At 39.2% G+C, this 27,504-nt stretch overlaps 1 protein-coding gene across 1 annotated transcript; it reads right to left on the reverse strand.

The window, feature by feature from the left end:
* Positions 1-5,283: 5,283 nt before the first annotated feature.
* MGARP (mitochondria localized glutamic acid rich protein) lies at positions 5,284-27,185 on the reverse strand. The gene is made up of 6 exons (XM_056489724.1): positions 27,033-27,185; positions 25,607-25,710; positions 24,475-24,577; positions 20,043-20,382; positions 9,028-9,076; positions 5,284-7,233 (listed from the first exon to the last, which is right to left on the reverse strand). Exons 1-5 carry the CDS (start codon positions 27,115-27,117, stop codon positions 9,070-9,072), a joined length of 639 nt encoding a protein of 212 aa, XP_056345699.1. The 5' UTR covers positions 27,118-27,185; the 3' UTR covers positions 5,284-7,233; positions 9,028-9,069.
* Between the last annotated feature and the right edge of the window lie 319 nt (positions 27,186-27,504).

The following is a 27,504-nucleotide window of genomic DNA, read 5'->3' on the forward strand; positions in this document are numbered from 1 at the left end:
GTGACATCAATGTTGCTGCTAGAAATTACAGTATTCAGCGTTTACACATTAGAAAATGTAATTATTCTAATAATCTAGCATGTAAATTGTATCAAAAATATAACAAAGATGAAAAGTTCAAATCTCATCAGTAGTGGATGATGGAAGGTAGCAGATGACAATTATAAAATAAATGGAAGAAAAGGGCAAGTCAAGGGAAGGGTGGGGTATTGGAGGGAAAAGATTAAATACTTCCTGGCAAAAATTGCCACTCAGAAAAATTAGAAAACCTCTTGCCTTGATCCTTTGCATGGACAGGAACAGACAGGTTCATGGAAACACAGACCCACTGTCAGCTGAACAAAAGCCATGTAAACCAAAGCAGCTTTGCACCTCTCAGTATCTCCTTCGTGTGGTGACAGAGGCCATCACTTTGGGGTGCTCTAAAAACAGACTTTGAGTGGTCCCTTCTGTGAAGCTGCTGCTCATTTTCCTGCCAGCTGGCCTATGCAGCCCTCTTAGGTTGTTGCCACTCTCTGTTTGGATGCCACAATACATGCTGCTGTTGCTTTGCACATTGCTGGAGCTGTCTGTGCCAGCAGGAAAGAAATCTTGGATGGGCTCTTTGGGATGAGTATTTATTTTGCTGCATGTATTCATCACAAAAGCGGTCACTTTGCTGGCACAACTCTGAAACATTTGAGTGGTCTTGCTTTTATAGGAAAAGTTGTTGTCTAAGACCCTACAAAGCCTTCACAGGAAAAGAAGAGGTGTTACATTGTAAGCTGAGAGCTGCAAGATTATTGCTGGTGGAAAAGTCCCAAATGGAGGTGGCTGTTTTGACACACTGCTGATAACTGGGACAAGTTTTTAGTAGCACTCCCAAGCAACACTGCAAATGCTGACTCCAGAAAGAGCCACTGGGTATCCACTTCATACATGACAAATATTCCCCCAAGTCATGGGATCATAGAATGGTTTGGGTTGGAAGGGACATTTAAGATCCATCACCTAGTTCCAGCCAGCTCTTTTGGGTTATTTTTGCAGGGATATGTGACCTAAGTAGAGGTCTGTAAATTTGTTGATTCACATATTTCTGTTGCCAAAGATAAACACTGTAGGAGAACAGATTATGGGACATAGGGAATGGGGCTGTGGCCAAGCCTCATCCCTAATGGGATCTATAAGTTCCATCAGTGAAGAATTCCAGATGCAACAGAATTAAGGCAATGTTTCAGACTTGCTGCTAGGTTTCTGTGCTGTGAAGACACATGACTAGTGTCAACTTAACTCACATTTACTTACACTTCCTATCTACCCCCCTGATTTTATTCACACTGTAAGCTCTAAAGCAGCTTATATTTTATTATAAAGGCCTTTAAATTGCATGTTTAAGCCTCATCTTTTCTGAATTCTTTCCATCTCATAATTTTCCCTTAATAATATACAAGTTAGAATAAAATAAAACCTCAAACCAAAAAACCCAAAGACATACCTTCCTTTCCTTAAAGCCACAATGCTGCTTTGCTTGTAAAGTAGGTAAGATCATGAACCTTCTGATCCTCACCAGGGCTTGTAACATCATTAATTATGTGGGAGTTAGGTGACTTGAGTGGGGGAACAATGCAATCCTAAAACAAACCTGTTGCAGGCAGAATTTTATTCTTGAATAAATTTATCCTGCTTTGAAAAAAAGAAAGAATTACATAGAAATAAAGGATGAAGTGGCTTGTTGCTGTGCATTAGACTTTAAAATACAACAGTTGCAATATTTTAGAAATAAAAAGTTAGAATCTGTGTGAAAGAGGACTTTACCTCATTTTCACTTAGAAAAAACGTGGAATGTACATGGCATGTTGGTTTTCTTAATTTAGAGGTAGCACAAAACAGAATGCCTGCTTCTTATACAGGGAAACAGTTTGGAAATTGTGAAGAAGAAATTCCATGCAGAGACTAACCAGTTTGTTTTCAATTGCTTTGGTTTAAAGAAAAAAATTAAAAATAATTATCCTCAAAGACATTTTTGTTTTTCATAGGATAATACTTCAGCACGGAAAACTGCTTTTCATTTAGGAACAGCTAAGCTCTGCAATTCACATTGATAGTGGTGAGTGAGGATATCTTAAAACTGGTATAAAACACAAGACTCTGGGAAGAGACATGCAGAAAGGGAGTGGGGTAGAAATCAAACCATTAAAGGTTTCTCAGAAAATAAAAGAAAGTCCCTTTCTGTTGGTTTACAGCTAGAACTGAGTACTTGCAGTAAGTCAAGAGAGGGGTGAGACTGCCCTGGTTTTGATTTCATAGAACTTCATTAATAATTTAAATTATAACAAAGACATTCACATCCAGCCTCATTGTGTTCCCAGAGGCAAGAACTGTTAAGCCTTGACCACTTACTCCAGGTTTGTCTCCTTTCACTTCATAAGACCCTCAGTACCAAATATGCTGCATTGGAAATTAGTCACTTACTAAAACAGTGGAATGAAAAGTATTTGTATGGCCTGGATTTTCTACAAACAACAAATACATACAAACAAACAACAACCCCCAAACAAACAAAAACAAACAAAAACTCAAGCCAATTTTTCCAGTGTGAGAAAAACATACATTATTAATTTCTTCCTGTATTGTTCAGCTTCAGGTTTTGGGGATGAGGGATTCTTTCTCTGTCCCAGGTTTTAGTAATCTTACTGCTTTTGATTTACTGCCCTCTTCTGCTTGATGATGTGAGTTGTCCAATGGTTAATTATGCTCAATTAGCCCTCACTGAAGTATAATATCTCCCACTGACTACTCAGAAAGAAGATAGCTGTATGCAGGAAGAAGGAAGCCAGAAAAAAAAAAAAATCACATTGTGGGGGGTGAATAATGAACTCCATGGGCCTTAGTAACTTAATTACATTATAGAGATAGAAAGAGGAAATATGATTTTAAAACATATTACTGTCTCTCTTCTTCCACTTCTCTGTATTTCCCTCTTTAATTGGTTTGCATACCACAGTCAATGCTGAACTGAGAAGAAGCTGCACAGGCAGCTGAACTTCCTGAGATAAAACACAATCATTATACAACAATGTATAGCACTTTTCCTAGGGCACAAGCAGAGCTCATGCATATATTTTTTTAAAGATCTCTGAGTCATGAAGCTTTTTAAATAAGGAAAACTATTTATCGCTAAAAAAATCAAGATTTTTAGGTAATTAAGAGACTGGATCTGCCTGTCAAATCTTATACAAATAATTAACCAATCACACAAAGAAGAGTTTTCTATTGCTCAGAAGTTTGCCACTTGTTATGCAGGAGCTGTTGGGCATTAATCAGCCTTTCAGATCTTGCTAGAGCCATCATTTCAGCTGGGTAAAATACCAAAGGGAAGTGGAGAACATCTGCAGATTGAGAAATGTCCTGCTGCAAAAAGAGTGGGGAGGATTCTTGATAAACTTCTTGGACGACATAAAGTGCAAACACAGCAATATTACATCTGAGAACTGTTTATTGATAAAGTAAGATAAGTGTCCCTACCAAAGAGGGACAGAAAAGAGAGCAGAGAAAGGAAAAGAGAACAGAGAGAGAAGCAGAAGGACAGAAGGTTCCCTCTGTGCCCCAGGGTGCTCCTTTGGAGTCAGCAGATGGAGCTGCCTCTTGCATGTGGCAGGTGTTAAGGCTCCCCACATGTGTACAGCCCCTAGAGTGTTTTTCACCCCATGCCAGAAAGTGGATTTGTAACATATGCTGAGGCATAAATAAAAATTAAATTGGTTTCTCTCAGTAGATCACAAGCAAACCACGCTGTTTCAACACACTGTTTAATTACCTGTCATTCAAGCAAGTAGCAGGAATAACTCCAGAACAGAAACCTACAGTTTTAGCCCTCTGCCCCCTCCAGTAAAGCTGGAGGAGGCAAAATCTCCTGCAGCATCCCAAATAAAGGAGTAATGCCCAGAATGCAGGAGAATCCAGTTACCCATGGTGATGTTGATGCCTGTTGCTTGGGAATGGAATGAACTTCCATCATCCTGCACAGCCTCCATCTTCTGCAGCAGCTGAGCAGGGCAAGAAAGAAAAGCACCCAACCAAGTGATACCTTTCCAAAGAGCAGAATTATCTGTGTCACAGCAGGGATGGCACCCCATGGAAATGTGCAGCACACAAAGTGAGCTCCAATGTCCTTTTACATAAAATTCCTTCTGTCCCTTTGTCTTCCCACACCCTCTGTGTGCCTCAGTCCTCTCAGCTCTCCTCTCAATCTTTCCTAACCACCCACAGGGAGGAAACAGCACCTACAGTAGCTGATTGCAGCCATAAAAGTGCCACAGAGCTGCATCATATATTTGCTTATCTGCTGACCATCACTGTTTTAGCTACTGGTCTCCTCATTCATCACTCAACTTTGTGCTCCTCCCACCTGCCTGGTAAAGCAGAAGTTGTGGTGGCTAGTTGGCTCAAAATTTTTGTGGGAAAGAGCCCACCAGGTGAGGAAAAGAATCACAGCACATTCTTGGCTGGGTTGGAATTCACGGGAATTTTGGTTTGGGTTTGGGGTTTTTTTGTGCTTTTTTTTCTTTTCCAGAAAAACTGATTTAAAAAGTAATATCATGTCATCAAAGCCTGTTGCACAGACATAGGAAATCTTGATTAAAGTATTTTACTCTCAGATTTTAAAAGTGCTGGGTAGCAGCTTGCAGTTTGAATTACGATTTTTAGTAATTGTCTTATATTTTGAAGAAGCAAATTAAAATTCTATATCTACATCGACACAGACAAAAATAAACCTGAAATTGTTAGATGGACTTTGTTATCTCCAGAATTTTTCTCTCTGGGAATAGCTGCCAGCAGCAACAGGCTGTCACCCTTCAGAGAGGGACTAACTGGCACTAGGGGGAGGTGAAAATCTTTGCTAGCTGTTTTCACAGATAGCTGCTGACAGCAATGTGCAGTTTGGACAAATTCTGGAATCTCAAGCTTTGGAATCTCTGGCCTGTGAAGTGGATGCATTCTCAAGACCAAACCTTTCCTCCAGTTTCCTTTAGTTTTGCATTATGTCTGCTCTCTGCTGTGGCATTGCTCTCCTTAAGGATCCATTTCATCAATATCTTTCAACATTTTCCATGGTTCATAACAGCCTTTGTGTAGCAACTCAAAAATTCACTTTTTTGAAAGTGATAGACAGAAAAATATTAATTTATGTGGTATTCAGACTCCATACTGGCAAGACTGAGACAATGATGGCCAGACCTCTGCAAATTGCAAAATATGACTGTTGTTACTCTAAAAGAATCTAGTGCTGAAGCAGACCAAGCTGTGCTGTATGTCCTCTAGTTTATTTTTTTTTTTTTAATTAAAAAAACCTAAACAAAACAAAAGCCAAAAAAAAAAAAAAAAAAAAAGAAACTCTGGCATAAAGCACGTGTACAGGCTATTTTGGGACTCACATTTTTTTGAAATTGAAAGGATGAAAAGCTTTGGAAATCATAGTTTGTGATTCAATCATTCAGGCAGCTGTTCCAGAGGGCAAACATATTTTGCCATGTACCAGAGCAGTTCCAGAGATAAAGAGCCATTCAAAAAACCTTACCATTTCAGAAATCCTACTGTTAGATGCAGTTAAAATAACTTCTTTTACTAGGAATTAGTGAAAATGAAGAAATAGAACATTTAAGTGCATACATCCATCACAGCATGTTTAATCTACAAGATAAATAAAGATAGACTCTTATCCAACAAAATATCAGTCTAAGATTTTTATTCCAGTAGCTTTGTCTACAAAAATTGCTTTTAATCACAGAGGCTTTATCCTTTAAGTAGAAGGCTTCTTGAAGCTCAGGAGCCTGCTTTTGCCTCTGCATTATTCCAGTTATTCCTAAGTAGGTCCAGAAGCAACAGGCTATATTTTTGCTGGAACACTATTATAATTTGCTTTATGATGGGGGAAGGAGCATGTGCTGCTTTGTGCCGTGGGTGGGAATGTCAGAATGCTGTCATTTCCCTTTCAACATTTTTCTGCTTGAAGAGAAAGGAGTCAGACACACCTTTATGAAACACACTTTCTATATAAATAGTGCATAATATATCTTATTTGGCTCTGATTTAGAATTATTGCCATTCTGTGATGGCTCCAGTGGGGTCTCAGTATTTATTTTAGATGCACACTCGTGCACGTAGCACAATGGGAGCACAGTGGCATACAAAACTTTTATTCATTTTAGATGTATTTTTAATTAAGCTAATACTGAGAAAACAAGGTTATTTAGCTATTCAGCTCTTTCTTAGTCCCTAAGAATGCCTGTCCATTTGAACCCCTGTTGCATAGCCCTTCACAGGGTTTTCTCTCTGTGTGCAAGTGCTTAGAGACAGGCTTTGCCATGGCAGAAGAGGCTTGTGATTTGTACCAGACTGAAGGTTTACACCAAACCTTCGTGTTGTTACACCACCACTACAGGCCACAGAGCAACACAGAAAGACCCCAGGAAGCTGAATAAGATTTGGGAGGAGCACAGCCCAGCACACCCAAGGCAGGAGCCACTACTTTGATACATGATAACACCAACCAGTGCTATTTTTTGATTTCCATGCTACAAAGTACCTACTGCTTGTGAACAGGTTTTCTTCCCAAAGCAGAACCCTTCAAATGTTTACTCCTGGATGTGATTGTGCAAGGAATGGTAGAATCTGAAATGTTTATTCAGGGGGGAAATTGATCATGTGCAGCCAGATGTCCTATGCTTACAACCACAGGAGCAAACACTTTGTTATTTTCCCTGTGATCCAATTTAAAAACGCTAACAGGTATAATATTTTGTATCATTTATAATGTATAATATTTTGACTTGACTTCAAAACCTTTTGCCTACATTTTAGCATGGAATGTTACACGGGTGTAACTATGCACAACAGTTTGGACCAAAGGTAAGAAATCACTGTACATATCAAGACAATAAAGACATGGGAGGAGTTTTTCTGGCATGGTTTAGTTAAGTCTACTGCTTCTCTTAGCACATGTATTTGGGACATGCTGAGTGGCTTGGCTGGATGCTACTTTCTACAGCAGAGATGTTAGTCACAGAAGCGTTTCTCTAGGCAGCAGAAATCATCTCTTGCAGCACTGGATGCTGGCTGTGATGACCAGTGTGTGGTAGGACAAACTGCACAGTTTTATGTCTTCAAGGAAGAGTATGAGGTTTCACACAGGAATCAGCTGGTTGGTTGCCACAAATATTTGCATTAAATTCCCAAAGGCATCCGCACTGCTTACTGGGAAAAAAAGAAAAAAGATTCTGATTTAGAGGAAGCAACAATAAATGATTAGCAACAGACACAATTCAGCAGGTCATTTTCTTTGCAAGCATTCAAAGCACACTGTAAATTTGCCTGCAGGTTACCAGTTAAGTGAATTACAGAGTACACACAGCACTGATGTGTAAATCATGCTTATCTGATGGCATGAGTGAATTCCCCTGCATGCTGAACTTCTACAAATAGCTACATGCTTACCTTTAAGCACAAGGTAAACCAATTGTTTTTGCTGAGATTACTGGTACAAGTAGTCCATAGCAGCATCAGTCTGGGCCCAATAACCACACTCAGTGGAATGGCTGAATATCTTTACTAAGGCATGCTCTGAGCATCAACTTAGGGCTTTATCTCAGGATTTAATCCATTACTTCCTCTATCACTTCACCAATAATCAGTAATTTTTAGAAAAAGTTAACTAGATAATGATTTCATTCTCACATCAACATCCTTTTAATTTAATTTTCTTTGTCTTGAATTCCTTAAAAGTATAATGTGTTTGTAAAATCAGAGTTAAGTTTCATACTCTAAAGTGTTTACAATCAAAACATACACACACAAAAAAAACAAACAAAAAACCCAACAAAACAACAACAAAAAAAAACTACCTGGGAATGCAATGTGGTTCTACACTCATAAATTAGCCAAATCACAACCAGTAATCTTTCAGCATCAAATAGTAAAATATTTCATAAAACTTTTTCCCCCTGCCAACAATATCAAATTGAAACTGAGTAAGAGGCCCTTTTGTAAACCTGTGTTGCTATACTCATGTAAAAAGGAATTTTTTTTTGGTCAAAAAGAGTCCAAGCAGTTTAAGCAGAATTGAGTGGACCTGTACACTAGTAGGAGATGAATCTATTTTTTCATCTATTTTCAATCTGTTATATCAAAGATGTTTCCTACAGCTTGCCTTCCCTTCACCTTTTCAGTTACTGTCTCTGCCTTCATTGACTGAGTTGGCTGTAGAGGGAATTTGTTGTCTAAATCAAAATCTGGAATAGCAACCATTTGTAAGGTTCTCAGATATTTACAAGGAAAAAAAAAAAAAGATTCCTAACTCAGCTTCCTAACTCAACTGCCTTCTCTATACCACAGCATTTGTGTGTTACAGAGAAGATAGAATTTCTTGGTTATTTGGTTTTCTGATGTGGTACCTTCAGGTATCCTTAGTTTTCAATTTGAACAAAAATAAAAACCTTGAGAGGCAAATGCTTGCAACTTTTCTGACAATAAAAAAATAAAGCCACATGAGAACAACAGTAGCAAAATAGAAAAAATATTATATTTAGTATTTTTCAATAGCACAAATTGAAAGTGCAGAGAGACTGATGATGAAAACATTATTTAAAATAAAACAGTCCAGAGGGCTGTTGCTTCATTGTATAGAACAATAATCCAGAAGTAAATATATATGCAGTATATAATTTAAATCAAATATCCAAAGAATATTTTTTGCCTGGAAGAAAGCTACAACTATCAGGTCTTTATCCAATTTACTTGGGACTAAGATAAAGCTATAAATAAATACACAGCATGACAATTGATATAGGATTTGCTCCTTAAGCTCTAAAAGATGCCAGCAATGGTTCTCAAAAAATAAGAAATACTTCAATAAAGTTCTTTTTTGTTGAGAGCAGAAATACAAATTCAGCATAAGTGCATGTGCACTTACCACATGCTGCAATTGCCACTAACTGAGAACAAAAGATAGGTGAAGAGCAGAAAACCACATGCTGCAACTGTACTGTGTACCTTTAGGGCTCCTTAGCAACTTCTTCAGGTGTCTTCTCCTCCTCAGAAACTGAAAATGGAGACAAAACACCAGTGAGAAACACTGGAAATTATTTATTCAATGGCATGTAGTCAAATAAGTTGTTTCCCTTAGCCTAAAGGATCCTTGGACTAAAGAGATAGAATTTACAAAGCTGTGTTAGGTATGCAGACATTTTTCCTTTTAGCTTTTTAATTCTAATTTTCAAGGAGTTTAGAAGCCAAACTTCTAAACTCCTGCTTAAAATCTCCACAGTGATGATTTTAACACACTTTTTCTTTGCATTCAGTTACATCATTCAACTTTAATAGCAACATGAGATTGTTTATGGTTGTATCAAAGCACTGCAAGCTTTATTCGTACCACATGTGCTATATTTTTCTTTGCACCCATGCCATTTAAGAAAATTCTGTCTTTCAAATCAAGACAGATGTTGAAAAAAATGTGTTATATGCAGCACAAGGAGAATTTCAAAGTTCACATCCAGCCACTTACTGAGCAGGGCACTGAGCTCACCACACTACTGCACAGCACCTAATTTCAAAATAAGATTTTCTGCTAGCACTGTGGTGCCAAACACAGCCAACACTGCATCACTTGGGTTCTGCATGCCCTTCCTTGTCACTGTCTAACTTTTCCTCATGGGCAGAAGAAGCTGCAACATCCAAGACTTTACTCACAGATTCTAGGAATCACATTAAAGAGATAATTGTCTTCTCTTTCCATTCCCCATCATAAATGAGAGTGAGCAAGCAAGGCTCACAAAGTATGAAGTACCTGCCCAACACATATGCTTGAAGTAGCTGGAGACAAAAGGATCTATCAGATGATTAAATTTTATCCTGCAAATAAAACTTTGCAAATGGAATTCCAGGGAAAATCCACCTCTTTCCAACCCTGGGGCAGAAACCTATAAACTGGAGCTATTTTCATGTATTTAAACACAGGCAGATATTCTCTAATGTATAATTTATCTCTTGCAGATACTGCTGCTTTGTTTTCTGATTTCTGTCAAATTCATAGTACATTACATTTACATAACCTTGGAAAGACATCATGGGTAGCTTTAATGTCAAAACATTCTAACATTAGGCTGAAGATTCAGGCTGCAGTTCCATGATTGCCACTAGCTATTTTCCAATACTCCTTTCAGCATAAAGCAACCTGTCTCTACAAAAAGCCTGTAATAGGTAATATTTAGTAACAGGCAGTCCCTACACAGACACACTCTGCAGGAAGACTGGACACATCACCCAGCAGTTGCATGTTAAATTTTACTTGAGTAAATTCTCTCATACCCTGTTCTCCTAACCTTCCTGTCAGAGGTTTCCATCATCACACTCTTTTACTACTCAGTAGGAGGTTTGTCTCTGACTTTCTTGTTTCATCCTGTACTAAGCTACATTAAACACAGCTAAGTAAACAGCTTATTTCAATAAATGCAGCAAATAGCAGTTTTATGGAACTAGCATCCCATACCTTTCCTCAAATATCACCTTGCAGCTAGTTAAATATAGCACATTCTGAACATCAATTATTTCACTTTATTTTTCAGAGTGCTTTCTGGAGTTTGAAGAAGCAACAGGAAAAGAAATGCTCAGGAATTGTCACTTTTGCCTTTATAGGGAAGGGCTATGCAACAGAAATAGTACATTTGAAATTTGGAACTTCAGATATTTTACAAGCAATACTTGGTGAAATGCCATATATTCACTGTGGTAACAAGCTGCTGGGTTTCAGCTTGTAACATCAAACATTGAGCTTATATTACCAAAAATTCCTTCTCTGGCTGACAGTATTTAATTTTATTTATTGTGAGTGTTTTAATTTCTTTTGCACTAGGAAGAGTAGATCAGTAGGCAACTAGAGGGAGCAACATGGTCTTTTCTGCTTTTTTAACAAAAACCTCATTTCCTTTGGATGAGAATTGTGTGCTTATTTGTCATCTACATGAATACCTGCCTTGAAACCAAACATTAACCACTTGTACTGAAAAAATTGTCTCTGGTCCGAACTATTCCTTATGGCTATGAGAAAGGCAATCTAATGCAAAAAAATATGGATTCCTCCCAAGGTGTCCATCCATGTCTGTGTGGAGTAGCTGTCACTGCCTAAAATTCCAAGGGTCTTGTGGCAGGCATTGCATTTTGAAAGCCTGTGTCTGTAGGATGGGTGTAGTATGTTTAAATACAAAATAGCCCTTGGGTAGGGCACGAATCCCCAGCTGGTATTTGTATTCAAGTGGCTTTGCCATCCATCCCTTGAGCTGGACTGGCTGGAGTTCCATCCTTCCTGGTGCCTGGTGCATACTGCCCAAGTGGCTTCTGGTGTTTTGGGCACGATGAAATTAGGGAGTCTCCAACCTCCTGATGGCTACCCTGAGCGTTCATCTGATATCAGAACAAATCTCAGCCTGTTTTTTGGACAAGTCTTGGAACAGACACTCTGTATTCCCCTTACAAGGCCTGCACATTTTCCCCTGTCCAAGGGAATTGCTGCGATCCCAGGGCAAAGCCAGAGGAATGATGCCCTGGCAAGCTGAGAATGAACCCCTCCTATCTCAGATTTGGGACTGACATTTGTGTCCTTCTGCAGGAAGAACATCAGACATACTGCCTGAGTCCCTCACATCCTCCCCTACTCATCAGCTGGCAGCACAAAGCCTTACAAAGTTTAGGCATTTCTCCTTTGTGTTTCCCTGGATGTTAAATTTAACCCCAGTGCTATTCACACCCTGGGTTTTATTGTTGGTTTGTTTTGTTTGTTTGTTTGTTTGTTTGTTTTTATAATCTGCATGCATTACATATTTTTTCAATCCAGTTTAATCTCTTGCAGTTGCTCCATGTAAAATCCTGCAGTAACACCCTATTTCATACAAGATATTTTAATCTCTGCCTGGTACAATGGTGACTCATTTTCCATAATCCTTGGATGAAGGATTTTCTGTCTGTTCAATTATTGCAAAGTTGTTAATAAGCCTGTCATGAACTTTGCAGCAAATAATGCATGTAACTGAAATCACTTCTAATGTTTGTTAGTTCAAACACTAAAATATTAAGCTTTTTTATTTTTTCAGAACAGTTGTAGAGGAGTTACAGCATCTTCACTGGTTCTGTGTTGCTTCCTGAATGATGATTACCTTGAAAACCTGAAGTCCCTGCATTTCTTCATGCAGTGATTATTATGATCCATTTTGTCTATTTATGCCAGATTTCTTACCATTTCTACAGGCTGTAACTGAACAAAATAATCTGAATCGTGCAACTGCTTCTCTGCAATGAGGGCACATGGTATTTAATATTATGCTTTTTACTGAATGCCCAGCTGCTTTATTATCCTTATAGAACAAAACCACTCCAGCTCTTTAACATCTTTACCAAAACACCCACTTGCAGCATTCCTGCCAAATGGATCTCAGTCAAGTGATAATTCCATCCTGACCCATACAATTTAAAACTTGCCAAAAATTATCTTGTTTCCCTTCATATCCACAAAAGTGGGGTTCACTGAGCTCTTTCTTAATTCTCTGGGGAGAAACTTCCCCCTGCACACATGAATCCTTCATCAAAAGCACTGGAGTTAAATGGCTTCATAATTTTCCTGCTTCATTTGGAGTGTTGTGCTTCCCCCCATCCTAGTAGAATATACTATTCTACAGAATATACAGAATATTACTCTACAGAATACACAGAATATTACTCTACAGTATACAGAAGGTGTAATTCACAGTTTCATACAAGATATTATATTGGTAGCAAAAATCTCAGCCTGTATGTATATAATTAGCTATTTTTTTCTGAAAAGTTGATTTTTTTTTCCCTTAAGCTTTTTCACTGGTTATTTATCAATTTGCAGTTTTCTCCTGGGATGAGTAGCTGCATCCCAGTATTGCTGGCTACAGCTTTCTCCAATTTTGCCAGGTATTTATATATGCACCATAGCACTTACAGGTCTGAATTAGAAGCTTATCTTTCCTGTGATTTCAACAAAAGACAGTATAAAAGAACTTCAAGCCTCAGAGGAACCAAACTAATCACATTTACTAACTGCAGTCAAGGGGCTTTGCACATGGTATCACCAGCTGTTGCCAAAGCACTCAGAAGGATTTGGACATGAGGGATTTTGAGGGCAAGCATCCCCAGGTTAGTTAGAGCCACAACATAAATCCACTACACAACCACCAGTGAAGAACATCTGTGCAATACCCACTGCTGGTGTGGAACAGGGAATCCCAACCCAATCCCAAAACACTTCCTGCTCCTGCCCACGATGGCTACAGGCACTCCCAGGCAATCCTCAGCTCCTCTGCTTTAGGAGACAAACATTTGGAGAAGAAGTGCATCCTCCCAAATTGCAGGAACAGAACATGACTGGGCAACATTACACATGCACCTAATGCAGTAGCAAACCATTTCTGTTGTGGAAGCACATCTGGCTTGGGTTGAATAAATAGAGAAAAGGAAATTAACTTTACAGACAAAAGAAAATTATGGATTTGTTTTGAAAGCTTGTGTTCAGTTGTTTGCCTTTTTATTTTTTTTCTTTTTTCCTTTTTTTTTTTTTTTTTAATAAGGCAGCAGATTTAGGAAGCTCCAGTAGCTTATTACCACAATATCCAATACTTCACTTAGAAATATAATTTTTAGGCAATTATCTCTATCATTTCAATGAAAAAAAAACCACCCCACCAAAAACTGCTTCCTGTGTAAAGCAGTAATTCCTGCAGTCTTTAAAGACAATATTTACAAGTGCTGAACTTGCAGCCCTAAGAGTGATGCAGAACTGTACATTTCTGTGCTCTTACAGTAGAAAACAGTCCAAAGACAGGGTGATTCTGCATGCTCATGATGGTCAGTTTGAATTGTGTGAATATTTGTGAGCTCAGCATTCCCCCAGCAGAACAGAGTGGCAAGATAAGCAGGGACTTGTGTGCCCTGTGTGACTGACTCATCTTTGCTGCAACTGATTAATAATAAAAAATAACACACCCAGATTGACTTTCTCCTGCTGGTAATAAAGGAAACCCCCATGCAAGTGCATTGACTTCCAGAACCCAGATCCTACTGCTTGCATAGCTTCTTCCCCCAAAGCCTTCAAACTTTTAAAACAAGCTTTGCAACTTTCCTGGGACAGTTTTTATGCAGAATCAGCTTGAAATTTTGTCTGGTGCAAATTTGGCCAGCTCACACTGGCAGTCATGTCCTTCCACCTAGTAGAAAACATGTTGTAAGATGACCTTGAAGCAAGGGGGTGGAATTATATTTTTTAATCTTACTAGATTTTAAACTTCTACCTTGTATTTTTAAGTGGTTTTCTAAGTATGTTTTCCTTATTTAAAATAGAGATGAAGAAGACAGCTGTTGCAGATTTCAAAATGAAAGCTGTACTCAGTCTTTTCCTTGCTTAGGGAGAGGTGGGGATTCCTTCCAGCAGGACAGAAGTTTTGTAACAAGACCATACAAGATAACCCCAGCCTTCTCAGGATACAGTCTGTATTCTTCGCTCAGTTTTGCATTTCCTTACCAAGACATTTAAATATAACATGCTTTGATTCTAATCCTAATTCTTTGATTCATTTAAAAGTGATCTTTCCAGTTAGAAACAACAAAATTTAAACAGGCACTAGTACCCTGCAATTTTTAAGGGTATTTTAAAATACACTTTTCTGAGTGAATCACTTCACTTAAAGCAGTATCCTTCATATCATGATTTTTTTTCTAGGCAGTCAAGATGAGGCTGGTATCTGTAATGCCAAACACCAGGTTCAATTACTTTAAAAACATTCTTTGCAGAAGAATTTGGTTTTACAAAGCTAAAACAATACAAGTTAGCCAGCATGATACAAATGGAATCCACCTGGAGCACGCAAACCAAAGCTGGAGTGCAAAACAAGTCCTTGATATTTCAAGCTGCCTGTAACATAACCAATGCCACACACTAATTCCAAAGAGGGGGAAGAAGGGGAAAAGTCAAATTGAATTGTGAAATTAGAAAGAGTATTTTATTTACAGTCTTTTAGAGACCACCTTGCATTAGAATGGGATGCTTTTGTTTACAGAAATCTTCCTCAGTCAGGTCCATTGAAGGTCTCAGGGTGTCCCCTGAAATCTTAAGATAAGCAGAGCAAAATATTCCCAATCCCTTTTCACAGTTTAAAGTCCTGCCAATGGAAAACTGGCATTGGAGTAGAACTGGCTTTTTAAAAGTCAAATTCTGTCACGTTTGGAAAGCAATTCAAGAACTGATTTGAGAAAACCTGCAAAACAGAGCACAAGAAGCAGGGGTACTTGGCTCACTCTAATCCAGGGAGGAAAACAGCAGTAGCAGCAAGAAACTGTGATTCCCTCCAAGAGCAACTTCACATATTTTGGTTCCATCAGCCTTAGGGAAAATGGAGAGGGAAATTGTCCCAAATCCTGAGGGGGTGATGGCAGCTGAGGTCCCCTTCCATGCTATCACCAGAGCACCTGTCACCCAGGCATGGCTGGCTTGGCTTCCACACCTCCTCACTCTGCTCACAGAGGCTCAAACCACATCAGTAGGAACAGGGGGAATAATAACCAGTGAGGCAGTTAGGAACAGAACAGGCAAAGCTGTGCAGCTGTCCCTGTAACGTGACCAATTGGCCAGGAAGGTCCAGGCAGCTCAGCATGGAGGGATGCAGATACCCACCAGCAACATCCCACCACCTGGAATGTCACTCAGGAACATCTGAAATGCTCTCTCTCTCCTCTCTGGCATTTTTAAGTGAACATTTAGGATTCCAACAGCTGGAGCAAGTTACCCAACTTACTGCTTGGAAAGGGAAAGCACTTAGCACCTAAACATTTGGCTTAGAAAGGAAAAAAGGTACTGGGTAGTTGACCACAGACTAATGCCTCTCTACAACACTGTGAAATCAGCACTTGGGAAAAAATAAACTTTTTAGTTCCAAGCAGAGTCAAGGAAAGAACAATCACTCAGAAAAGCACAGATTATTTTTCACCCTGATTGCTCCTGTCCTTGAACACACAGGATAGGAACTGGCTGGCAGCTGATGGATTGTTTGTGGAACTGCCCTGGCCTGATCGTGCTGTTACTGGGACACATCATCAACCTCACCCTCCCTCACTAGAGCCTGTGGGCACCAGGATTTAGTCCCTCTGGCATTCCAGCTATTCCATAGGATGAACACAAACCAAAGGCTCAGTTTCCCAAGGTCTTTGGGAAATTGATGCAGAAAGGAAAGCTGGGATTTCTAACAAACCTGCCACTAAACAAATATGACATATTTTCCTTTTTGCAAGCCATCCACAAGCAATCCAGATAAAAACCCATGAGGTCCAGCTGAGAGCCTAAACCATGGCATCATGAAGCACATTATTAAGAATAAAAATTTTCATCACTGCATACAGAAAGAGAAACATGTTCAATCAGCCAAGCACATCACAGGTTGTTTGTGCCTGATGTAGGTCACTAGTTCCCAAGAAAAGCCTCATTAGTTTCTACTAATGACCAGAAGATTCCCTTGAAGAGAGTTTATTCTACAATCTATGATTAAAAAATATTCAGAGATGCCTCTAATGGTCACAATAAAAGAATAACAATGCATGTCAAATTAATCCAGAATACTTTATAATACCTCATAAAATTTCAAGAAATTTGTTTTATATGCTGTGGAATTGTAGCAATGAAAAGCAACTCTGTTTGTTTGTTTGTTTGTTTGTTTGTTTTAAACATAGATCAATCGTCAGTTACTGATTGGAATGGATCACAAAGAAAACTAGCATGAGTTAATATAAATGGTGTGTATGAAAGCACCCTAATAATTTGATGTATTAAATCCTTCAGGAGTTCTAAAAAAACTTCTAATTAAGACATTTTCTTTAGCATTCCTCATACAAAGTAATGCACCAAATTTTATCCACTTACACAGCTTTTAAAGGAGCAAAGTTGTTGTTTTAAAAGATGTTTTCCTCTTATTTGGGCAATAAGAAACATTACCTAAAAATTAACACCAAAATCCTCATCATTCCCATTCTGGTTTGAACTGCCACCACAGGAAAACAGCAAGGGGAGCCTGTTGCTGTCTCTTCTCTAAAGTAGGAGACTAACAGTATTCCTGTGGTTGTTGCATTTACAGGAAAAATTCAAACTCAGGTAATACTATGTGCAGTAAATTAAATGCCAACAGATTTTGTTGCCCAAAGTGAGTTGTGGCTTTCCAATTTAAATATATACAGTTATTTTAAGTTTCTTTTTAAGTCCTGACAATGAGCTATTAATACTAGCAAAAGCAGGGCATCTATTTTCTCCTTAATAGTGACATTCATTTAGGTATTATTATTCACTGTATGTCCTCCTACCATTTTTGAGAAGCTACTTGCCCCCTTGTTCTAGAATAGACAAATAGGAAGACAAGTTATTTTAGGCAGTTCTCCCCCTCTTACTCGTTTGCACTCTTAGCTGGGAACTTCTAGGGATTTTTCTATTTCACCAAAATCTTCCTCCCCAGCCCAGTGCATGCTGTAGAATTCTCTTTCTGGCTAAGCTGATCAAAACTGAACAGTCTCACCATGCACCAACAGGGGTCTTCAGAAATCTTTTTTCTAAATATTGTTCACTTTCTTCCAACAGAGATTTTCCAGTTATGCTACAGTGACTCATCTAAAATTCAGTTTTATGAAGGACAAACAGGAGGAAGAAGAAGAGACTAGTGGCCAGTGTATGGCAATCAGAGAGATGTAAGTGCAGCAGTTCAAGAGACAGACAAAAGAAAGTGATAAATATGAAACAGAAATACCCAACAGAAGGTCCAGATACAGATACTTCCCTTGTAGGATAATATGTATGTAATTCGATTTCTTAGGGCTAGATCAGTCTATCATAATCAGTAAAGAGAAAAAAGTCCTCATTCCTCCATCTCACACAAACAGATGCCTGGAAGGATGAGTCTGTTCCACTGAGCAACGTCATTCTGAAAGCCTCTGAATGAGTATGAGCAGTTGCAAATCACCCTGAGGACTCTTCAGTAATTTCCTAAGTGCTAACAGTGTCAGCACACCCAGAATTTGGTAACTTACCAAGCCAAGCCAGCGTGCACTGATTCTATCGGGTGCTTTTGTCTGCTTGGCATCACTGCGTGATGGGGTCAGCAAAAGTCCCGTCCCAAAAGCAGCAGCTCCTGCCCAGAGCAGCCTCCATTTGTTTCTCTAGGCTGCAGACAACTGGCATTGTAGTGGGTTTGAAGCTTAGCATGGAAAACACTGGCACATTCACACACTAATCCTCCCCAAACCCAGTCACTCACTCAAATGGCCTTGGAAATAACAGAGAAGAGACCATGCCCTTCAATACTTTCAAGGTTAGGAAAAAAAAAATTATGCTACAGAACTCAGGAAGAAGTCTTGAAAAGCACAGTCTAGGGACACCTTCCACTAGACCAGGTTGTTCAGAGCCCCATCCAACCTGGTCTTGAACACTTCCAGGGATGGGGCATGCACAGCTGCTCTGGGAAACTGTTCCAGTGCCTCACCACCCTCACAAAAAAGAATTTCTTCCTAATATCTAATCAATTTATGCTCCATGTTTCTCAGGGAAGACCCTCTTCAATAAAATGGCAGAAATATTTACCATACAGAAGATCCCACCTCATCCAAAAAATTAACAGTTATTCATAGCTAAGCATTGTGAAAGGAATACACAACCACTTCCAGACACAGCCAAGGGCTTATGAAATTAAAGGGAAATTCTGCAATTGCTCTAAGTACTGCAAGACATTTTTAAACATATCTCTTAATGGCTCTAATTCACCCAATTTAACATTCAACAGACTACTCCCTTTCTAAATGAAGTGGTCTAAATATTCCATAGAAATGGTATTAAGGCTCTAGGTATTTTAATTACTACCTTATAAATATTTCTATATGTAAGCAGTAATAATCACTGCCAAGGTACTTACTTCTTCTTTCTGTAAACTCTATTACAGCAGATCAGATTATGTATTGTTTTAAAATGTTATTTGTAATAGATTGTTTCACAGATAAGCACAGGAAATATTTATATTTGAATTAAAATCACATTCATACCTAGACCTTTCATAAAACTCAGCAATTAAAAGTGCTGCACTATTTCTCAAGTTTACTTGTAAAAAAGGCAATTAAGTTGCATCCATTCTTCATTGGAGTCACCAAGGAAAAAAGTGAAAATAATTCCAAATCTGTGAACACCTTTGACAGTACTATGATAAACACCCATAATGTCAAAATAATTTTAATTTCAGTTTGATCTGTGTTTTAGACATATCCTCTCAAGATTAGTGGTAAAACAAAATTTAAAAATACTTTAAATACTGCAAGATTAAATTATAATCCTGTATCTTGTGCATATTATGGATAGTTTTGCATTTGTACTATTGCAATTCTTTTAAAAAGCACAATAAACCAAAATATTTCAAACACCCTGACTGCTCAAAATACAGAATGTTTTACCATTTATACATTTCAGTGTTTAACAACAATTTGATGTTTTATTGTGTTATGAAAATTTAGCCTAATATATCCTTAAGATTGAGACCATGACGTAATTTTCTTTGCTATGGAAGAGCCTGTTTAAGTTACATTGATAGAACAGATATAATTATTCAGTGTATCTTTGGTATGGCTAGGGAACTAAAGTGTTTAGATTCCTTAACAAACCCTTGAGAACTTGATCACTGAAACAACTGTTTAACAGATCACATGATATGCTCAACCTAAGAAATTGGATGGGGTATTAAAATAAACATTTGACTCTACTTGTTTTAGACAGTAACTCTGGTGCCAGAGGCAGGATGCCTTCAGAGACACTGATTTAATAAACTTAATTACCTCATGCTCATGATATCTCAAGTCAATGCCTGTTTTTACTGTAGGACAAACTCCACTAGGAACACTGATGATCATTCTTAATGTCCTGTAAGAGGCAGAGCTTTAGAACCCACAACACACACACTCAAAAACCACATTCATAAGTTAACCTTGCAGCAGCTTCTGAATTAGCAGCAAGTTCCAAATTTGCAGCAGCTTCTGAATTAGCAGCAGCTTCTGGATCAGCAGCAGCTTCTGAATCAGCAGCAGCTTCCTGCTGTGCTTCCTCCACAGCAGGGGACACCTCTGGAGGCTGTAAGTCATCCTCCCCTCCAGCTCCTGGGGGTGGCCCAGCACTCTCCTCCTGTGCTGTGGGTCCAGCACTCTCCTCCTGTGCTGTGGGTCCAGCACTCTCCTCCGGTGCTGCAGGTTCACCAGCAGCTGCTGCATCAGCCTCTTCCGTGGCCTTCTCTGCTGCAGGGACTTCATCCACCTCTTCTCCATCACCTTCTAAGGATTTATTCAATACAATAAAGAGAGTAAAATGCATGCATGCAACAAAAATTTCACCAACTACTTTTTGTCATCATCCTCATTTAAATTTAAAGTGGGAAGCTAAGATTTGGGGTCAGAATTAAGAAAATCAGTAATTAATCCCCCACATTGCTAATGTGGCATCAAAAAACTATGTTTATAAGATGAGGAAACCATATCCTTAATTACTGAGTTCCATAACATGTTTCAGTGTGGTAAGAAAAGAAACTGGCTTAAAGCAAGTGTTGGAGGTGCAGGGCAGGATAACAAAGGACCTTGCCAAGTGTTGTTTCAAGCCACTCTGCTGAAAGGGCCAGTGATGGTACACACAGGTGCCAGAGGGAATTACCACGTGGAGAATAAGACATTTGGTCTTATATGAGTAAAAAAATAACTAATTTTAAGTGGTCAGAGTTAACATCCTTAGAGATATGACCACTTATGACTATTTTCTTTTTACAGCTCACAACTCTCTTTTAAAGACTTGTTCACATCACTCTGGGTCCGACTCCTCAGAACCTGAAAAACAGTGTTTCCCAGTCATGCATCACTTCAAATTCAGCTGAGGCAAGTTCATTAAAAACTTACAGAGCAAAGCAGCAAAGATGCTCAACCACCATGCAAACATGCACTAACATCAAGTTCACAAAGAAAAAGTTATACACCAACTGTTGTCACAGGTGCACCACTAGAACCAAATCACCACGGGGGAAAAGAGAGAAACAGAAACAGAGTTTGTAATACAATGTAAACTATGTGAGAATTGAAACAAAAGAGCTTAAAGAGACATAGTCAGAGTTGATACTTTTGTGTCTGTTTATAAACAAAACAGATCAATTTTATTAATTGGTCGTCTTATGCCAGTGAAAACCTATCATTTTGTGTTCAGGTTTCAAGACAAGTCCATTCATTGCTAAAAATCAAAACTTGGCATTATGCAACTGATTGTGTCCCTTTAAGAAAAAAATTGTTTAAAAAAAGAAACAAACCTGAATCCATTACACAAAGAACAGGCTAACAGCCAAGCTCAGCATTCAGTACACTTTATTGGACAGTCAAATATAGAGTGCATTAATTCAGAACAGCCAGCTTCTCCATCTCAGAACTGCCTTCTACAAAGCAGATTCAGTAATAAGCTCAATATGGTTTGGCCTTGCAAACATAGGTAGTTGTTTTAAAGTCTCACAGGAATGGAGTTTTACAATAGAAGGTATAAAGTCATCCCAAGGTAGGCTGCAATGTACCCAATGGTAAACGATTGTCCTTTGTTTGTATTTAACTTCCTCAGGTTTGGAAAGAGATTTCCCTTGTGTCTGGAAAGTGTAAAAGCAGAGTATAGATTAGAAAGTCTGGAAAGTGTAAAAGCAGACTACAGATTAGAAAGATTGAATCAGCTTGTGACAAGTTAAAAAGAAAAATCATTGCTAAAATAGAAGGAAATCAGGAACAAGCTCAAGGGACACAAACAACAAATGGAAGGCAAAACTCAGTATTCACTAAATAAGCACGGAGAACATCCTGCAAGCCAAACATCATTTTACATTTCAAATGATGTCCAGGATTTTCTACTGCTACTTTGAGCTACTTCGGGGCTTTTTAAACCCCTCCCTAATTTGAGAGTGGCTACCAGTTAAAAAGAGCCACAGAAAATTTGCTATCAAATCTGTTTCTAAATATCTGTTATCATTAATTAAAATACCACCACATATAATTTCAACACTAATAAACAAAGAACTCTGGAATGATTGTTTCTCTTGTTTTGACAGACTTGTTCACCAAGTACAGTTCTCTGCAATAGACATTTTGGGTTCAGGCATAACGGGAAAATCTTCCCCCATGAGAAACCATAAAAATCCTATCAAAAGAATCTTTGTTCAGCTGCTCTCTAGTATTAAGTTCTTCCACCTAGAAAGTTTTTTTACCATAGGCAGCAAATATGCCATGAAAATGCTGCTTGGCATACTGCTTTTCTATCCACCACTTCATATGGTTATCAGCTCTGGTTTAGAGTTTATTTTAAGCTTGATATAATGTGCCCCTAAAAAAATACCAGAATACTTGGAGAACAGAAATTTTAACTGCTCTTATCAGCAATGCTTGCTGTGAAAAAGTATAAGGACTGACTCTAAAGAATGCAATGGCACTTCTGGGAAAAGCAATACTATGCTAACACTCTGTGACAAGATAAACACAAAAACATGACTATGCAGGGAGCAGGAGAAAAAGGGGAGGAAGAGGGGTGTCAGCTCTTTAGAGAATGCACACAGGGGATTCTGTAGGAAAAGTAAGAACAGAACTGATGCTCGTTCTTAATGTTCTGTTCTTTTGGGTGTACACAGCTGGGAATAAAGAAGGATTTTAAAAAATGAGCTGATTCAACTGTGGTTTTGTACTGTGAATTGGAATTACCTACTCAGAAGTCCAACTAAAAACTGGTTTGAGCATTTGCTCAGGAGTCAAATGTTGAAAATAATATAGGAAACAAGTTTCAACTGTATTCATTGAATGGTCTTAGAAACATTTTGGACTTCTTACTATCAATAAAAAGGGAGGTAGCAATCATCTGCCACTGGTTGTGGCATTTATGTGACTTATCAAGCAGCACAAAGCAGCAGATGATGGGATGCCTGGAGAGTACCCAAGTTGCTGAGCACTTAGTACTACAGGTATTTCACTGCAGCATGTGGGTAGGCCAGGGCCAAAACTCAGTACCTTGCAGAAGTGCACCTAAAGATAAAAGAGGGAATACACTGACATCACTGGGAATATATTGGAAGGTTTGCTTAGTGCTTCTCTGTTCTCCCAGCTATGGCAGTCAGAATGTAATAAGGATAATCCTCACTTCTGCCCTGAACAGCAGGAGACCAGGTCCCCTAGGAGAGATCTACTTTGGTCCTGGTCACATTTTTCATTTTAGGGACAATGAAGGATTGCAAGTTGTGGCTGAATGCTCAGCATTTACTTAAACAATTGAGTTTTTAAACTACATAGTGTTCAGCTGCTTTCTTTTTTTGGAAATTAAGGTATTTTACTACTTTAAATCTTAAGATCTGTAATTTTAAAGTTCTGAAACTAAAACATGTATTGTAGAAGTTCAAGGCTAACAACTAAGGAAATAATTATAGAGGCAATTTAAACCATGTCCACAAGCTGAAAAAAAACTTAAATTGAATCTATTTTATTCAATTCTATTATTCATGTACACAAAAATATTAAATCAATTCCCTAGATGCCAACAATAAAAAAAATAAAAAATAAGGAAGAGCTTCAGGTGCTCTGGCTTCAATACTTTATTTACTTTTTAAATAACAACCAAATAAAAATATATAAAGATCATAAAGAAATTTTTCTAATTGCTTTTCCTAGCAAGGCGATGCTTGCCAAAGTTCCACCTTTTACATTAATTCTATAACACTAATTGATGTAGACAGGGACAACATTCCATTACAAGTATTTGAACTAACAAGGTCTAATTATTCAAGCATGAAGAGCTAAGTAAGGATTTGCTATATATTTAGGTAATGCCTGCGTTTCATTTAACCCCAAATTAGAAAAGACAAAATCAAAGTTGTAGGACAAAAAATTGATCCAAGTTAAATTATTTTTTTAAATGTATTTTTTTTTTCCCTATTGAGCTGTATTTCCTGATGGCATACTGCCTGAAGCCAACCTGTTGACTGAAAGATATTATCTTCTCCCCCCACCACTGAAAACAAAAGAACAAAACTGATTTTGACAGCATTATGTACTCAGTCAAGTTTCATTAAGCTTGCAGTAAATCAAATGCCCATTACACAATTAATAGCATTCACACATCAACTCTTTCTATCCAAAGAGACTCCACAGGTGGATCAAAGACCAGATTCACTGCCTGAACATTAAGGCCACTACCAAAATTTGTGCAGCAGCAGCTTTGTAACAGAACACTACACAACCACCTCTGTCTTCACTCCCACTCACACAGTTCAGACAAGGACTTGGACAGTGCTAAAGCCTGATTAAACAATCCAGAAATCTGTTCCAAATCCTCATGTACCCGGGGAAAAAAGAGAGAAGAGCTCAACTCACCCTTCCTGGACCAAAGATTGCTTTTCTGCTCCTCATCTCTCTCACGAAGAGCATTTGTGTGTTCAATATACTTGCTGCGTGATGAGCTGACTGCTCTGTAGGCCTGAAAGGGAATTATACCTGAATTTACAGCTACAACCCCAGAAATTTACCAAGCACAAAGAGGGGAGAGGGAGAAAAGGGATTTTAACAAGTGCTACTGCCCATCTTAAAATGCATATAAAATTCATCCTAAGCAAGGTTAAAAAAAGTTAACAATCTGCTATACTAATATTTTAAAGTATTTCATATTTCTCCATTGTTAGAAAGCAAATACAATATACCATGCAGCTTTTGAAGTGCTGCAGTGTTTCAGGAATTGAAAACAGCGTTTTAAAAGATAATTACATTAAGATTTCTATTTTTGTAATGTGGTAAAAAATCTGACAGCAAAAGAATATGTTATTCATCCAGAAATGCAATCACATATGTTTGATATTTTGAACAAATAGCTACTTACCATTCAAGAGGATTACTTTGTGGGATAGGGAAATATGTACCTCTCTGGGGTGTGCTAGCCACTATCTCAGTCTTGGGGGAGAGGGGTAGAAGTAAGCTATAAAAGGGAGGATTTAGGGATGTGAAGCACAGAATCAGATATATTTAAAAGCAGGGAAGAGAATGGTTACCAAAAACCTTAAAAAAAGCAGATGCTTTCAAAACTTTAACATGCTTTCTTGAAGTAAGTAATCTCTTCTTTTTTTGTGCCCAAATTAACAATCTTATTTCACATCTGCCTTGCCCACTTTGAGATATTGCTAATGTTTGTAGAGGACAAAGACAAGGCAAGGGGTTAAAGACAGGTGCCTTACTCCATCTTTGGGCACACTCATTTCACATATGTTTTAGATATGCTTTCCACTAAGAATGACCCAGCACTACTTACCAAAGTAACAGTGAAACAGGCAAGCAATAAGCTTTCAGCTTCACCAAATTCTCTTAAGCTGATTCCTAAGTTAGGCTGCCCTTAGCTATATGCTACAGTATCTACATTCATTGACAATTTGCATCTTGACCACACTCTCAAACCCAGAACACATTTTACACCATTCCAGCTCACAAAGCACAAACAGCTCCATCCCCAAACACTTACATAAAATAAACCACCAAAAGCAGCAACACCAGCAAGGAGATAGATCATCATGCTGTCTCTAGAAGAGCCAGGAACATTCCCAGTTGACATCTGGCGAGGAGGTGCTATAAAAACCATTAGGTAAATTGATGCAAAGTGCTGCTAAAATATGATCACGAAAAAGAATGATGAATTCTGAATCTGTATGGGAAAGGATGATTCAAAAAGGTTATAAAACAGAGAAGTACAGCTTATTGATGAATCCTATGACTGAGTAACACAGGGTGTGGTTCTCAAATGAACTGTCCATGGCGAGCTCTTCCTAAGAGATGTTTTTCTGTGAACTAAATTGTCCACCATCAGCTTCCAAGTACTGGGCACAGTCTATAAAGACTGAGGAATGTCAAAAAAAAAAAAAAAAAAAAAAAGGAATGTAAAAAAGTTCCTGACTAAGGCAGGTAAAATAATTAAACTGTCCTTATTCCTTATGATCAGCAGAAGTAATGAATTCTCTCTTCAGGCTAATAAGAGGGATTTTTTAAAAAAAGCTTTTTCATTTGAATTTATGGTCTTTCACTCTCAGACTGCTGACTTTGATACATGCCCTTCACCTTGTGCATTGGCCAACAGGGCAAAGAAGTAACATTACACAGTTTTTTACCTGATTGGGTACATATGAACTCTAACAGCAGTGCTACCCATTTATTTGTTATAAACTGATTCTTACTAGTCTTGGATTCCATCTGTATATCTCAAAAAGAGACCTATGAAAAACACGTAATTCCCTTGGTCAACAAAGCTTTCTTGCAGAATTTTGTGATCCCAGATTGGAAATGTCTCATTAAAAAAGAGCTCATGAAAAATAAAATGGCTGTGAGCATTGCAACTGACAGCTGCAAAACTAATCGCAACATCAAAACATTGCCACTGTGCTCCAGATTATGTTTAGCATCATCTGTCTCATGACACACTTCTCAGACTGCTCTCCAATAGCCGGGCACCCAAATGGATTTCGGTACATCTCTATTCTCGTTCAGCAGCAGTGTGTCCTTATCCCTCTCCCCCGGGGCTGCTAGCTACAGCAGGACAGCGGTCGGTCAGCAAGCTGCCATCGCCCAACACGGCCGGCAGATTTTTTTTTTGCCACTGGTTACACAACTCCTGATGCGCCAAAAGCCATGGATGCGGTACACCGGGTGCCCGGGGCCGGCAGCCCTGCGGAGGCACCGCCGCTCCGGCTGCTCCAGCGGGGGATGCGCGCCGCTATTTCCTACGGAAGGGAAGGCAGCAGCGTTTTGCCGCGGGGTGAGGATGGGGGTCCCGGGCGGCTCGGCTGCCCAGCGGATCGCGGCGATGCGAAGGATGCCCGAGAGCCGCGCCCAGCTCCCGCCCCTCGCCGCGACCCCCGCGCCGCCCCGCCGCCCTCCGCCCGGCCCGGCCCGCGTACCACGCTGCTGGAGGCGGCTGGCGGCGGCGGGAGCGCGGCTCAGGCGGGAGGCCAGCGCCTGCGAGGCGGCCCTGCAGAAGGACATGGTGCTGGCGGAGCGGCCCGGCGGAGCGCAGCCGGCTCTCGGCTGCTCGCGGCGGCGGCGCTGCCGCGGGTACCGCGGGGCGGGCCGACCGCAGCCCCGCCCGCGCACCTGCACCGGGCTGCCCCGGCACGGAGGGAGCCCAGCCCCTGCAGCGGGGGATGCGGCTTTCCGGCACAGGACCGGGGGAAAAACGAACATAAGTCACTTCAGTATCTTGGCTACTGGCGTTCGGTACTGACTGCAACGCGGAGTAACAGCGCTGGCATTTACCGAGGACAGAGAAAACAGATAGGGCAGAACTACTGCTTTGCCTAAAAAGGAATTTCTCCAACAGCAAAAAAAAAAAAATAAAGTAAAATTCAGAAATAACTAAATTCACGGCGAAGG

This window comes from Oenanthe melanoleuca, chromosome 4 (assembly GCF_029582105.1).
Source record: "Oenanthe melanoleuca isolate GR-GAL-2019-014 chromosome 4, OMel1.0, whole genome shotgun sequence".
Classification (NCBI taxonomy): Eukaryota; Metazoa; Chordata; class Aves; order Passeriformes; family Muscicapidae; genus Oenanthe; species Oenanthe melanoleuca.

What these genes read in the sequence shown, in the direction of transcription:
- MGARP (XM_056489724.1), bottom strand. Translation starts at nt 27,117, where the DNA reads ATGTCCTTCTGCAGGGCCGCCTCGCAGGCGCTGGCCTCCCGCCTGAGC. An exon ending in CAGCCGCCTCCAGCAGCGTG is followed by an intron (nt 25,711 to 27,032) that starts GTACGCGGGCCG and finishes TGGTTTTTATAG; the next exon opens with CACCTCCTCGCCAGATGTCA. An exon ending in CTTTTGGTGGTTTATTTTAT is followed by an intron (nt 24,578 to 25,606) that starts GTAAGTGTTTGG and finishes ATTCCCTTTCAG; the next exon opens with GCCTACAGAGCAGTCAGCTC.